The 15,457-nt window shown below is 53.6% G+C and overlaps 1 protein-coding gene across 2 annotated transcripts; it reads right to left on the reverse strand.

The window, feature by feature from the left end:
* Positions 1–211: 211 nt before the first annotated feature.
* Positions 212–13,286, reverse strand: LOC144937147 (creatine kinase M-type-like). 2 transcript variants are annotated; one of them, XM_078864448.1, is made up of 8 exons: positions 13,192–13,286; positions 10,773–10,989; positions 9,792–9,946; positions 6,309–6,441; positions 5,582–5,753; positions 4,188–4,311; positions 2,298–2,487; positions 212–1,005 (listed from the first exon to the last, which is right to left on the reverse strand). In XM_078864448.1, exons 2-8 carry the CDS (start codon positions 10,963–10,965, stop codon positions 827–829), a joined length of 1,146 nt encoding a protein of 381 aa, XP_078720574.1. In that variant the 5' UTR covers positions 10,966–10,989; positions 13,192–13,286; the 3' UTR covers positions 212–826. The 2 variants fall into 2 exon arrangements, with proteins under 2 accessions (XP_078720574.1, XP_078720575.1); XM_078864449.1 differs by having other exon boundaries at positions 10,773–10,985; positions 13,192–13,246.
* Positions 13,287–15,457: the final 2,171 nt, after the last annotated feature.

Genomic DNA, 15,457 nt, shown 5'->3' on the forward strand with positions numbered 1-15,457 from the left:
GTCATTCGACAAGATTTCAGAACGGTCGAGTTATATAACAATCGGTATATTAACACGTATGCGGTGTCAGTTTTATTGGTCGTTTCTATAATTATCACTATCCTGTTGGCGAAATCTCCAGCATTGAGAGCAGTGGGGGGGGGATGTTGACGTCCAGGAAGGCGGAAGGGATAACGACACGCGCTCAAAGCACAGAAACGAGACCCACGGCGGAGTGGCCACTGCTGCCTTAATGCTTTATTCCATCCAATGTTTCCTTCTTGCAGACAGCGAGGGGGGGGGGGGGCAGTTGTTGTTGTTGACGCGGTGTGTAATTTGTCACTCGCGGCTGCAGCGTGTGTATGTGCCGCGACGGGAGAGAACACCGGCACGAGCGATGGAGCGTGCGCGCACCGACGACGAGGCCCCCCTGGCGCTGGCCCGTCGGTGAACCCAACGAGAAGGGCCGTCTTCTCCCCCCGCCCCCCCCATAGCACCTCGCGCACGACACGCGGGAAACGCGTGCCGCACATGTGCAGCGATGTTTGCTGTGCCGCTGCTCGATTGACGAGATGTAGTTGGGGCGGAGGGGGGGGGGGGTGTTGCAGGCGAATCCGGTGCAAGTATTCAACCTTTTCCAAAATTCCTCAAGTCGACTCGCTCCCTCCCTCGGTCACCCCGTATCAACCACGACTGCTGCGTGCGTTTTGGAATATCAGATGAAGCTGCGTGAGCGCCCAGCCTGTGCCTGCGATTGACTGACGGGAGGAAGTTGACCTGTGGGCAAGTAGGGGTTGGGGGCGTTGGGGGCGTTGGGGGGTGTAGCAGGGGGACTCGCTCGGGGGGTTTACTTCTGTGCGGGGATGAGGTCATCGATGGTCTTCCCCTTCTCGAGCTTCTTCTCCATCTCGATGAGGAGCTTCACACCGTCCACCACTAGCTGCACCTGATGCACCTCGGACGATCCCAGGCGGTCGGCGTTGGAGATGTCGTACACGCCGCCCACGGCCGCCGTGTCCACGCCGCCTGTGCACACACGCACAGACAAACGCATTTCCCAACGTGGCCTTGTTGCACCATGTCGTTGGTACTGTAGCGAGGACTCATTGAGGCTCGCGTGGCCACACGTGGAAGAGCGTGGTTGTAGCCAGCACCACGGACAGCCATTGTTATCTCCCCCCCCCCCCAGGTGGTGACGCTTGCATACCACAGCACTCGGCACTCATTGATGGCTGAGTCGACAGGTGAGGCGCATAGCCAGCCTTAGACGAGTACCTGGCACTGTGTGTGGACCTGAGCTACCGAGGGGTGTGGGGAAGGCGTGTGAGCGTAGGTTCCGGCCACACGTGCCCTGGGTTCCGTGCCAAGATGTGGTCATCAACGTGGCCGGGTCTTTGACGCACGGAGAGCACAGTGTGTACACTGCCACTTGGTGCCCTCGGGGCACAGTGCAATGCCGGGTCGCACGTCGCTCTACCGCTTAAACTTGCTTCCTGCTGCTTTGCTTTGACCGCATGGTGGCTCTGCGGTCGTACGGCTCGTGATGTCGATGCAGAGCAAAACCACAATTTCACATTCAAGGTGGTCAAGCCCAGATAACTGCATCAGGAACAGCAGAGTGGAGTGTATCCCTGCGATTTCGTGTTTGTTAATCGGGGCAATTGCATCGTTATACGTTTGTACGGCCTCTGATCTGGATGACCACAGTCGCAACACTTCTGGAGAGTTTTCAATATTCCATTTGTGCATCAAAGTATCCGCATCTACTGCCCATGGTCTGTACAGTGGATGCGGTTTAGGGTGGACCATGCGCTTCGTGGAAGATCAAACCCCCCAGGGATTGTGACTGCTTCGTGTCATCGCAGTACGGCCCCAACTGTGCTCGGGATTTCCACAAGCCGCTCACTTGTCGAGGCATCTTTGAAATCAGTCGAGCGCCTCCCAAGATTGAGCTGAGACGCCGTGTTCGTGGCTGAGGGAGCCAATCGGTGACTGCGAACGCGGCCCGGAATGGACACTGATATACCATTCTAGATTTGAAGCTTTCGTGACTGCAAGGATTAATACTCTTAGTTGTTCGGTAAAGTCACGTAAGTAAAAATTTAAATTAATAAAAATAAAATAGTAATTAATAAAATATTTATTAAAATATTAATTTATTTTTATTAATTTTTATTTCATTTTTTACCTACGTGACTTTACCGAAAAAACCACGAGTACTGATATACCACTCCAGCTCTATCGCTCGATGTTTCCACTTGGTTACACCGCTCGGCTCTACCGATAGGTGATGGCGCGTCGCCCCCCCACCCCCATACCAGTGCCGCGCTTCTGCAGACGCAGGCGGTTGAGGATGTCCTCGAACTTGGGGTGCTTGGCCATGTGCGGGAGCTTGCAGTGGACGCCGCCGCGCAGACCTGTGCCCAGGTTGGAGGGGCAGGTGAGGATGTAGCCCAGGTGCTCGTTCCACGAGAAGGGGTGGCCCTTCTCCTTGAAGATCCCCTCGATCTGCCCGGCACATCCACACGCGCACATCACGACGGGCTCTCTGTGTGTGCTGTGTGTATGTGTTGTGTGCCTTCGCGTGAACGTGTCAACGCACGGTTGAAATCGTCAAGAAGTTGACCGATTTATTTTAAATCGGAACTCGCATTAAATTGGGAAATATGTTCCACGTGTTGAGAGTAGCTAAACAAGAAACACGCACAACGTAGCTGGTGATGGCCAGACATCCTAATGCTGAAAATGTACGCTTCACGTTACTCGTTCGGGATCGCGCGCACAAAGAAACATCGACACCACTGTCGTGAAGACCTGGCAGGACCCTCCAGATGAAAATTGCCGAGACTGAGATTGCCGGAGTTGAAGAGCAGACTACCAGTAACCAGCTGAGGTCTCTACAGTTGGCTCCTATTCACACTCGGGGCGCTGCAATGTAGCGACCGATCGGTTGAAACGTGGCAACCGATCCAAACATATTCGGGTGCCCGTGTTATTGAATCAGAATATTTATTTATACCGGAGGAATCCGATGAGCTATAAAGCTCCTTTTGCACATGTACAGTAAGGGGTGGGTCAACGCCACAACAACGTACAATAGATAAACACGCTATCAGTGCAACGTATATGAAAGATAAACAAATCGCTTTAAATATATATATACCAACAAAATGATTGTGTTTTTTATCTTACCATGTAAAGCCCACGGTGATAATAAAGTATTTTTCAGCAGCGACCTGGCCACAAATGACAGCCCCAACAAATTGCCTTATCGCCATTGGCGACTGTGCCGACGGCAACCTCTCGAGTGCTTGTGCCGGAGCACCCGGTTAGACCACTCGGGGCTGAAAGCCACGCTGGGGACCAGTGGTGCCACACTCGGCTCTCGGCCCTCTCGAGGCAGCCTGCCCCCTGGTGGCAATGTGCCGATTGTACGTCCCAAGTCGGGTGTCTGTGGCTCTCACAAGCTCGAGCAGAGTTGGTTTAACCCGACCCGTAAAGCCACGCAACGTGGCCCGAATTCTATAGCTACTGCGCATCACTTTGGCAGCTCTGCGGCTGAATGAATTACGGTTGCGTCGTGCACGCAGATTGCATTCACTGTGAAATGTTGTTGATTATACACCGTGTCATTGACGATGTTCATCATTATTATTATAATCGCGTGTCACGCCCGATCGGTAAACTCGGGCACACCTCCAATGAAACCAATGCAAACGATACTTCGCCATAATTTAACTTCCACGTCGATGTTTTGCTTTTCTTAATTAGATCTTTACATTCAACGACTCTTCGTGACGTTGACGGTCGACCCCTAAGGCGATCTCTCTTCGACGTTAAACGAATTGTGTTGGCGATGCTGCTGCGTTGGCAATGGTGCACGAGCACAATTAACAACAAACTCGACGCATTCGTCAATCGCTGTGGAAGGGAAAGAGACGTAGCAGGCGACGTTTTGGGCAAATGTCCCCTTTATCACGACACGTACCGAGAGCGGCCAGCGGAGATGGCGACGATGCGAGTTGGAGACTGTGTTTGGTTCCTACGTGTCGCCTGGAAACCACTAATTTTCTGAACGCCCAATTGCCCCTAATTAATTGGGGCTTACGACACTTCTAAGGGCGCCTCTGGGCCGTCCGTTCCTCGGGCCTCTGGTCCGCCGTGACCTCGAGGCACCGTAGCCACGGGTCTGGGTGGGGGGTAATCACCTTCTGCAGGCCCGTGCAGAAGCGGTTGAACACTTCCTTCATGTTGCCGCCCTTCTGCATGGAGATGACGCGCAGATGGTCCTCCTCGTTCACCCACACCAGGAAGGTCTTGTTGTTGTTGTGCCTGCGAGCCGGGGGGGAGGGGGACACACGAGACGGTGACCGTGGTGACGGGAGGTCGGCGAAGGATGGGACAACGGTGGCTAGGAGATGTTAACTACCTCGCCTCGTATGCAGGAGGTCGTGGGTTCAATAACGACCCTGACGCCTGCTGTGATGCAGCTAATTCGGCTGTGACGGTCCCACCTGATGACGGAGACTTGTGTTGCCTCCGAAACGTCGTGATTTTTGTTTTATTTTATTTTCATTAATTTTGATGTTTTACCTACGTGACTTTACCGAAAAAACCTAAGAATATGTGTATTTGGAGTTTTCGTGCCTCTCTCCCCGTGGTCGCGTGAAAAAAAATTCCGGGTTCTTCAGTTTTCTCTCCATATTTAGAATCAACGTGCGTTTGGAGCATTTGGCTGCTATCAATGTCCACGTGATAAGCCACTTCGTTGAGCTATCATTCGTGGCCAGGTCGCTTCTGAAGAGAGCTACACAGCTCAGTGGGCCTTATCTCGTAAAAAAGATGTTTAGTTTAATAACAAAAACATAGTTTAGTTTAGAGTTGGTCGAAGCCCCCTTACCTCCCCAACGCGCCGGGAACACCTCAAAGTTCGCGACCATCATGCACACACGAGCCTCAAGACTCCACCCCACAGACTCTGGGGACAGGCCCTTCAATACCCACAGCGACCGACGTGGGAGCAGAGGTCGATCTTCGGTGGCGGCTCAAATATTTGTTGGGGCGGTGCTGACGCCGCAGCCGTCTGAAGGGTTTGGGGGCCTTTAGTGGGGCCATCCATTTAGTAGGTACGCAAAATTCTGTCAAAACTTGACCCCTCCCCCCCTCCCTGTACACACGCGGACTTTTTACACCCCCCCCGCCCCCCGGAATCCTATAGAACGGCCGATATTTAATTCACGCCGAATCGATCAAGGATCGATAATATTCACGTGTTTAAGCAAACAGAGAGTCCACCGCCGGACTATCTGACTCATTTGAAGGCCAATGTAGACACATTGTTATCGAGGCTTCACCACCCCCCCCCCCCCCCCGTTTTCTATGGGTACATTGTCAGTAGACTCCCCATACGCAAGCGTACGCATTTGGGTTAACCCCCTTCCCCTCTCCATTCCATGCGTATGTTCTAAATGGATGGCCCCTTATTGCCAGAAGGGGTAAACCCCATTCTTATTTTTTGTTCATACTTGGATACTGGCAACAACAACAACAACAAAATGGTCCCGTATTGTATCTCTTGAGTTTGAGGAGGAACTTGGCTCACCAGATGCCTCGCGCGTCCGGCCAGTCGCGGCCCATGCCGGCACACAGCAGGAGCGGGGACACGGGCTTGTCGAAGAGGAAGTGGTCGTCAATGAGCTGCTGCTGGTCCTTATCCGACATGGTCTTCAGGTCGTAGTACGTCCCCTTGAGGTCTCCGTCCAACTTGCTCAGGGCTGCGAGGGGGGTGGGGGGCAGAGGGGGGGGGCAGCGTCAGAGGACTTGCAGGAGGCAGACGTGGGGACTCACGGGATGACACGTGGTGTCATCAGCGTGTAGCCCGACACGTGGGGGACCCACAGGGACGAATGGGGACTCGAGAGGTATCATCATCTACGGCATTGCCGGGGATGGAGCCCCTGTGGAGATCACCTCTGTGAGAGGATGAAGCTCCTAATGAGGTGAATTCCCTGTGAGGGGTTGTGGGGGTGGGAGGGGGTGATCCCTACATTGGGGTGGGAGAGGGGGATAGAGAACCCCCGTGGGGGGTGGAGTCCCTTTGGATGGTAGGGTGGAGAGGATCCCCCATTAAGGGGGGTGTGCAGAGCCCCCGTTAGGGGGGGTGGTGGAGTTCCCGCATGGGAGGGGGGGTTATGGAATCCCCGCGGGGGGGGGGGGGGCCTTTAGATGGTAACGTAGAGAAGATCCCTCGTTATTGTTGGGGGGTGGTGTGGAGCCCCCGTGGGGTGAGTGAATTCCCTGTTGATGGCGGGGGGGGGGGTGATGCGCACCCTCAATGGAGAGCCTCTCCACCGCGCGACGCTCCCCGCGGCTGCAGTGCGGGGGCAGCGTGTAGCCCTTGATGCTACGGCCCGTGCGCACCCTGGAGCTGAGCACGTAGTTGGGATCCAGGTCATCACCTCCCTAGAGCACACACGGACGCAGCATCCTCACGGACCGCTCCACCACCACCATCATCATCGTCCTCATACTGCCAGCTCCGTTATCATCATACACCTCGCTAGCTCCACCATCATCATCATCCTCACACTCCCGGCTCCATCATCATCACCACCACCATCCAACCAACAACAACCGCCATTCGCCACTAAGTGGCGGTGACGTCACCACGACGCTTGTGCCAGGCCATGTGCACCTTGAGGCCACGTGAAGTGTCGAACGCCCGCTGGCAGGAGGTCACGGGGCAGACCCAGGTGCCACGGGTCGACTGACCGAGATGACCGAGATGACTGGCTGATGCACCACCTGTGCCCCCTACTGTGCCAACTTGCTGTGCTTTAGCCACCCGGCGCTCCGCTCGTTGTTGTGAGCGTCGCTCCTCCGCCCTCCGTTGTTGTTGGAGGGCGACTGCCTCCAACTGCCCAGTAGCGTCCTTCACGAGCCTCCTCCACTGAGGCCGATCTTGACACCGCTGGTACCAGTCATCGGCAAGTCCACTCAGCTCCACGTCCTCCTGTACCACATCACTCCATCTCTTCTCTAGCCCGTGCCGCGCCCGTTTAGCCCCCTCGATCCGGCCGAACAAAAGCTGTTTAGGCATGCGGTGGCTGGGCATGCGGGCTACATGACCCAGCCAACGCAGCCTTGCCTGCCGGAGGAGCTCACTGATGGGACTTTGCCCAGATCTTTCAAGGACTTGTGAGCTCCTCACACAATCCAGCCTGGTCAAACCCAGGATGGATCGTAGGCAGGCCAGCCTAAATGTTTCCAACCGGCGAAGATGCTCCACTAGGGGGGTCCACGTTTCGCAAGCGTAGAGAAGGGAGGGAATGACCGTGGCCGAGAAGACCTGAAGCTTCGTGCGGAGCGACAGACCAGGTAGCTTCCACACAGCGTTACGCAACCGATGAAAAGATATTGCCGCTCGACTGATTCGGAGTGAGACCTCTGCTGATAAACTGGAGCTGGTCATGAGCACACTGCCCAGGTATGGGAAACTCTCTACTCTCTCCACAACTGCCCCATCACCGATTGGGAGTTGTGGGGGCGGAGTGCCCGATGGTACAAAATACCCAGGCAGGTGCTTAGTTTTGGTGGGGCTGATGGTAAGGCCCCACCTCTTAGTGGCACACTCCAGCCTCAGCAGCAGCGTCTCCAACTCCTCTTCTGAATGAGCAGCTATTACCAAATCATCGGCATACATAACGTGGTTGACCAATAGGGAGCCATCCCTTGATCGCACCCGGGCGTCGATCAGCCTCCCATTATATCTGTACCAAATGGTAATTCCCCCGGTACAGCTATTGAAGGCTTCACGAACTACGCAGTCGAAATAGATGTTAAATAATGTGGGAGCCAGAGGACATCCCTGTCGCACCCCAAGGTGTACAGGGAAAGGCTCCGACTCCCGGCCACGTAGTTTTACCCGGGCCCGCTCACCATCATGAAGGTCCTTAATGATCGTGAGCAGAGGGTCAGGGACTCCGAAAGCACGAAGAACAACCCAGAGCCCAGTCCTACTGATGGTATCATAGGCCTTGACCAGGTCAATAAAGCAGAGATGTAGGTTTTTTTGGAATTCCCTACACCTCTGCTGTAGCAGACGGACAGAAAATATGGCATCTGTGCAGGACCGCCCTTTCCTGAAACCACATTGGGGCTCCGCAAGCCTCTCCTCAGCATGCCTAGCAAGGCGATGTTGAATAATCCTTGCCAGGACCTTACCCGGCACACTGAGGAGTGAGATGCCCCTGTAGTTGTTACAGTCTGTGCGGTCCCCCTTCTTAAAGAGGGGGACCACCAGGGCATCCTTCCAGTCCTGCGGAACCCGTCCAGTGGTCCAGACTGTTGTTATGATGTCATATAGGGCAGTCTGTGCACAAACGCCACCCTCCCTCAGCATTTCGCCTGGGAGATCATCTCTGCCCGGTGCCTTCCCTGGTCTCAGACTCCGGATCGCCCTCAGTACTTCCTCAACAGCCGGTACCTCAGCCAGCCACTCACAGGGGGTGACCTCTTCCAATATTTGAGGCACCGCAGCCTCAGCAGGGTTATCCCCACTTTGTGCCATGATGTTTTCCTGGCTGAGAGATTTTCCCTCCCCCAGGACCTCACAGAAATGCTCAGCAAATCTGCAAACCTGTTCCTGGGGGTCGGAGATTGGATCACCGTTTTTTCCTCTAATGATGGTAATAGGTGTGGCGCTGCAGGTTACTTTTTTGATGGAGTTAAATAGTGATTTGTGATCGCGGGCCACTGAGGCAGACTCCATCTCCTCAGCAACCCGCGACCACCACCCATCCTTACAGCGCCTTACGGCTCTCCGAACCTCCGAGCGAAGGCTGCGGTAAACCTCCTCATTCTCTGACGTGGGATGCTGTAGGCGATGAGAGTGGGCCTGTCGCTTTTTCTCAATTAACCTGAACACCTCCTCCGTCAGCCAGGGTTCCCGGGGAGGTCTGGACCGCGTACCCAAAGCAGCCATTGCAGCTGCATGAGTCACAGTCTTAAACCTCGCCCATTTACCCTCGACATCAGGTGGAGTGGGGGACGATGCCAACCCCAGCTGCAAGCGATGATGAAATTCTCGCTTGCAACTTTCATCAGCTAACTTAGACCAGGCCACTTTTGGTTGGAATGGGATCCTGGGTGTACACCCACCACCGGAGTGGAAGAATGGCAGGCGCATCTTACAGATGACTAGTCGATGGTCAGAGGGCAGATCAGCTCCACGGTAGGTCCTGGTGTCAAGGACATGGGCTCGCATCCGCTGGTCCGTCACTACGTAGTCCAGCAGATGTTCTTGCTTGGACCCGGCATGCATCCATGATGTTGTGTGGATGCGCCGATGCCGGAAGAGCGTGTTGGTAATTACAAGCCCATGGGCTGCACAGAAATCTAGCAGCCTCCTACCGTTGTTATTGAGCTGATCTGGCCCATGCCTTCCAATCACTCCAGACCAGGTGCCAGCATCATGACCAACTCGGGCATTGAAGTCACCCAACAAGATGACTCTGTCCCGAGTGGCCACTTTAGCCAGCACCTGTGACAGTAGGTCATAGAAAGCGTCTGACTCATCGGCTTTGCCTGCATCCCTCCACGGATGTTCGTCTTCGGTGGGGGCGTAAGTAACCACGACCATCCAACCACCACCATCACCACCAACATCATCATCACCACCATCCAACCACCACCATCACCACCAACATCATCATCACCATCACCACCATCCAACCACCACCACCATCACCATCATCACCATCACCACCACCATCCATCCATCACGACTACTCGGCAAGCTCGGCGGCGCGTGCCTTCAGGTTGGCGGGGTTCAGGTCGGTCTTGTGCATGTCCGTGGGCTTGTAGCCCGAGTGACGGTCGCGGATCACGGGGTCCAGCAGCTCCTTGAAGACTTCGTAGCACTCCTCGTCTCCAGCCACGCACCCCACGGTCATGATGAACGGGTGGCCTGAGGGCAAGCAGGCAGGGCAGAGACACCGCGGTCGATGGGATGGAACAGCAGATGCGAGTGTGGCATTAATCAGTCCCTCTCCTTAACCTCCTTCCCTTTCACCTTTTCTCCATCACCCAATCTCTTCCTCTTCCCTCGCCTCGTCCCTCAACTCCTTCCCGTCCCTCCCCTACCCTTTCGTGATCCCCAAGTCACCCCCTCTATCGCTGTCACTCATTTCTCAATCCTTGTAGTACGCCCACTTTCAATCACATAATTCCATTGCGTGTGATCGTTTTGTACACTATGTCAAGCACTTTGAGTGAAGCAACACTCTGGACCACTCAGTGTCCCACACTTGCTTGAATCAACGATCCTGGGATGCCAGGCGCCGCGGTGGCGAGATGTTAACTCCCTCGCCTGGTATACAGGAGGTCGTGGGTTCGATCACGACCTTGACATTTGTACATTTGTACATTTGCGAATTTGCGTGGTCTCTCTCCCCGTTGTCATGTGGATTTTTCTCCGGGTATCCCGGGTTTTCCCTCCACATTTAAGATCATGCATTTAGCGTATTCGGCTGCTATAAATGTACACACGATAAGCCGCTTCGTTGAGCCACCACATGCTCCTGAAAAGAGCCGGATAGCTCAGTGAGCCTTACCTGGTAAAATCAGAATAGTTTATAGTTGTATGGTTTAGTATCGGCAAGGACCCACGTGTTCCCTGACAAATTCGGATTCTGTAGATTGATTATAGAAAAGCCACGTAACATACAACAGAAATTCATACACCACCCGCTCCCTTCCTCCCCACTACCCCTTGATGGGTGACCTCTACGTACCGGGATTGTCCACCCCGGTCTGGATGATATCGTCCAGGGTGAACCCGCTGGGGGTCTGCCTCTCGCGAAGCTTGCCGTAGATCTCCTTGGTGAGAACCTTGGCCATGTGGTTGTTGTGGGCCGACAGGTCGGGGTATTCGTCCTCCACCGAGAACTTCATCTTCAAGGTGTTGTGGGTGTTTCCGAACGGCATGGCTGCTGATGGAAGGGGTCCTTTCTGGCGAGAAGTTCAGGGGGTTAATTGGACACCTCATCTCGACACGCAAATAAAATATAAACATTAGGAATCGAAAATTATTTGGCGGTTTCAAGAAGCGTTCGCTGCAAGGGAGCCTGGAATCGGTGCCGATGAGACCCTGCATGCCGAAACCGGCTCACAGTGTGCGTGTGTGTTTGTGTGTGTGTTGGTGTGTGTGCGTGTGGGGAGCGGTAGTGTAGTGTTGAACCTGGCGACCCGGGTTCGATTCCCGCTCACGGCCAACACCAGTGACGATTATCTGAACCGGTCCTGGGCCTCCCCTAGGTCGACTCAGCCTCAATTGAGTACGGTGTATAAACTTCGCCACTGGGGAGAAAAAGGTGTCGTGCCGGCCTTCATCGGTGCTCGCTAACAGCACTTGCCCCAACAGTCTGTTACGGGTTATACGTGGGGATCTTTGTCTTTTGTTACAATAAAGCAATGGTTCTTGAAACGAGGAATGTTTAAATTGTTGAGGTGGAGCGACAAATATGAAGAGGCTGTACGTTAACTTATATATTGTAAAATGTATACGTGCAAACTCATTACATTTGTAATCTGGAGTTGATCGCTAAATCACACACCTAAGAGTTATCAGTTATTTGGATTACTTGCAATTGAATTAAGCCCGGATGATGTATTTCCCAAATGGGCATTGAGGCAATGGTGCCGTTCCTTTTACAGCCCTGCTGAGCAAGTGGTGGAAATTCCACATTCCTATGATGGTCGTGAGTCTATTCATAGGACAGCCTCTGTTGACTTCCCCACAAAGCGGTACCTATTTTTCCGACCGCCACAGGAAGGAATGAATGATGGGCTGATTAAACTCCCAACTCCGCTCCCCTACCCAACTGGGATTTGAACTCGCAACTTTCGCCTTGAGACGGAGGGTCTCTCTCGCTCTGCTGCTGAGCCTCCTGGCCGGGTGTCACGCGAGCCCCGCTTGCAAGGGTTGAATAATCGGTTCCTCGTGACAACACTGCGGCCATCTGTAACCTGAATTCAATCACCCCGTGGTCTGCCTGCCGCAACAGGAACGGGCGAGTAACCCGCCCGATGACCCCCAAAAGTCCCGGAGTGGTTCCCAAGGTCGCGGTGATGGCGTTTCTCACGATGCCATTTCCATTTTGAACGATATGATACGATATCGATGTCGGCGACACGCCGATAAACATTTTTTTACGATGAGATATAGTTTCTTACAATGCGATATTATTATCAACAGTACGATATCGTACGATATAAATGTTCAAGATATGTCAATAATCGCGATATCGATTTCCCATACTTTTATACTGTAGTTGTGTTTAAAATTTGTATTATAGTGTAGTGCTTTGCTACACGAAACTTACATTTACGACCAAAGATTAACTTAAAGAATAGGTTTTACCCTTTCTGGCACTAAAACAGTAAATGTTCAGATGTTCAAACACCAAACAGAAACCTTTTGCAAGGAATCAAGTCTGCATTAACCACATGTACTTGTGGTGAACATGAAAACCAACATGCTCTGATAATAATTTCCGCATTGTCTTTTAAACTGATTGGCCTACACCAGAGACAGCCTTCTTTAGTGCCTAGTCTCACCACCAGTGTCAGTCCAGAGAACGCCAAAAGGCGAGCAGTACCAAGACAATGCCACTATCAGGGCATTTATAACTCGGGGTGAGCAGCGACACAATTGGACCTTTTTGCCAGTATCAAAGTATGGGTCATTGAGCTGTCTACTGATGACTGTAATCATCACTGCTTCTGTTAATTCATACGCGATTTTGACAGCACACATAGGGGCCCCTCCGATTGCTACGGTTGGCTACCTAGGGTGCAAAAGAAGTCCAGCACACGGCACATGAGTGTTTTACATCTAAGATAAAACGAACGATGTATTGCAAAACGGACGATACGATTATCGTGTACTCGATGTACGATATATCGCAGTATCAACGTATCACGACAATTTTTGTCGCCACTGTGTGGGTTAAATTGTGTTGGATTCATGCGGACTAAACTGCGCGAGTTAACCTCTGGGCTATATCGCGTGGAGAAAAGTGTACTCGTAGGCGTCAAATCGTCATTGTGCACAGCATCATAGACACACGTGCTCACCTGGCGCACACCTGCCCACCTTTGATTGTTGCGAGCAGGTGTCTCACCTTTGGTTGTTGTGCACGGGTGTCTCACCTTTGTGGAGTGAGAAGCTGTGGTTGGAGCTGAAGCTGAGGCTGGAGCTGGGGCTGCCCCGCACAGAGTTGCCTCTTATAACCACTCAGCGGGGTCGTCTCGGGTATCCACGAACCCCAGCCCCCCCCCCCCCCCCGAGATAAAAATAACCCCACACACCCCCAAGTCCCACACACCCCCAAACACGACCCCCCCCCCATAACGTGAAATAACACGGGCTCATCATCAACATCATGGTCACTCGAATCTCGCATGCGGTACGTGTGGGTTTGGTCGCGGCGACGAGGTTACCTCTGGTCAGGGAAGAGGTGGTCAGAGAATGAGCTTTGATGATGTTGTTGTTGTTGCTGTTGTTGTTCAAGAGGGAAGATTGTGTAGGCGGTGTGGTCGAGGGAAGAGGTCAGGGAGGACGTAAGGTCAATGTGCTGGTGAGGTCAGGTAAGGTCAGCGAGGAGGTGAGGTCAGCGAGGAGGTTGGTCAATGAGGAGGTGACGTCAGGGTAGAGGTGAGAGGGTAAGGTCAATGAGGTGAGGTCAGCGAGGAGGTGAGATCAAGCAATAGAGGGAGGTGAGGTCACAAAGGAGGAGAGGTCACGGAGAAGGTGAGGTCAGGGAGGAAGTAAGGTCAGGGTCGATGTGAGCTCAGGGAGAGAGTGAGATCAGAGAGGAGGTGAGGAAGGGGGCGAGGTGAGGGACCAGCTGCTGAGGTCGTTCTGAGGGATGAGCGTGAGGGTTGCTGCTGCAGGTGAGGTTGAGTCCGTGGGTGAGGAGACATCGGCCATTTTTTTAATCAAGCTCAGAGCTGGTGGCGTGGAGACGCGGGGAGTCCACCAGCTTCTCCTCCTCCTCCCCCCTCCTCCTCCTCCACCCCTCATCCACCAAAAGAAGCTGCGGGGGCCCTCTGCGGTCCCGTTCGTGAGGCCTCCCCATGGCCCCGACCGTGGCCATGAACGGTCCGGTGGCCCAATTCGTGCGCAGGGAGAAGGCGGCGGCGGCGGTGGTGGCCGGACTGGTGCGGGCCGAGCCTCGGGTGGCTCTCTCGTATTTCCCCGCGTCAGGACATTTCAGTTAAACTTAGAGCTGGACTAGAGCCAGGAGACTCGCCTCCGTGCCGCTGTGGCCAAAACACGAGGATCTTTGAGAAGTCAGCGATTTATTGTTTTCGTTCAAAAGCGGTCGTGCGGGGAAAATCTGCACGGGGTTTTTTTGATGTTGTGTGTTGGTGCAGGGTTGGTCAGCGTGACCCCCAGCCATAGTCGGGCAGTGGCATGGAGGGTTAAAATTACACGGTGCCGGATAAAGAAACACAGGCGGAGAAGCCACGGAAACACGGTGGGACACGTGTTTGTTGAAGTTCTTTTGTAACGTACGTATCCAACCGTGCTTATCGGAGGTGAGACACGGGGGAGACACGGGGATATGAGGATGTGCAGCGACGGTGAGATGCATCGAGGGACAAGGAGAGGAAGGGAAAGACGGGGAGAGGTGGGGAGACACGGCACATGGGGATATCCACAGCCTGCATGTGCCATTGCTAGTTGTTTACCCAGGAGAGCCTCACTAAGTCTCAAGACTCTTCTTGAGGAAGTTGTCGCAGCACTGAGCGTTGGTTGCTATGCTTCTCCTTGTCGCATAGTTTGAGAGTCACTGCAAAATGTTGCAAATGTGAACACTGCGTGTCGCTGGACCGACTCTTATTTCGAATAACGCCCCCCCGGCATCCGCCAAGGTCCGCCGTGAAGCAGACTGCGCGTCGCATCTTCTCGGCTAATGCAGCCGCCTTATTAACCAGGGCGGCCAGGGGACTCGAACCCGAGAACCCTCCCTGCAAATGAGCGCTGGATGCGCGTCTTCCGCCCCTTTCTACCGTTGGCTGAAATTCGGGATCGTTCCGACTGAAATTAAACACCCGGCACCACCTATTTGACCTCGACTATTTCCAGTTCGCTGCATTCCATCATCCAGTATCAGGCTCAGATCACCATCATCATCATTCTGAGGGTACACGCAGAATAATTTTAAGCGCTGGTAAAAAAAAACGACTACATCTCGAGGCGGGAAGCACGACCCTAGAGTTTTGACGACTGCAAGGACTCCCTCCTTTAACCAATTAGTGGCACCCTCGGCCAAATGTGATCCACCTCAACCTCGTCATCCCGATTCTTCCCTCGCACCGCTTCACCTTTGGAATTCCCTCCCATCGCCGCGCTTTCTCAAGCTCTTATACAATAAAAAAAAAATCCGTATAAAAAGGCAGACAATGTTTC

This window comes from Lampetra fluviatilis, chromosome 18 (genome assembly GCF_964198595.1).
Source record: "Lampetra fluviatilis chromosome 18, kcLamFluv1.1, whole genome shotgun sequence".
NCBI lineage: Eukaryota > Metazoa > Chordata > Hyperoartia > Petromyzontiformes > Petromyzontidae > Lampetra > Lampetra fluviatilis.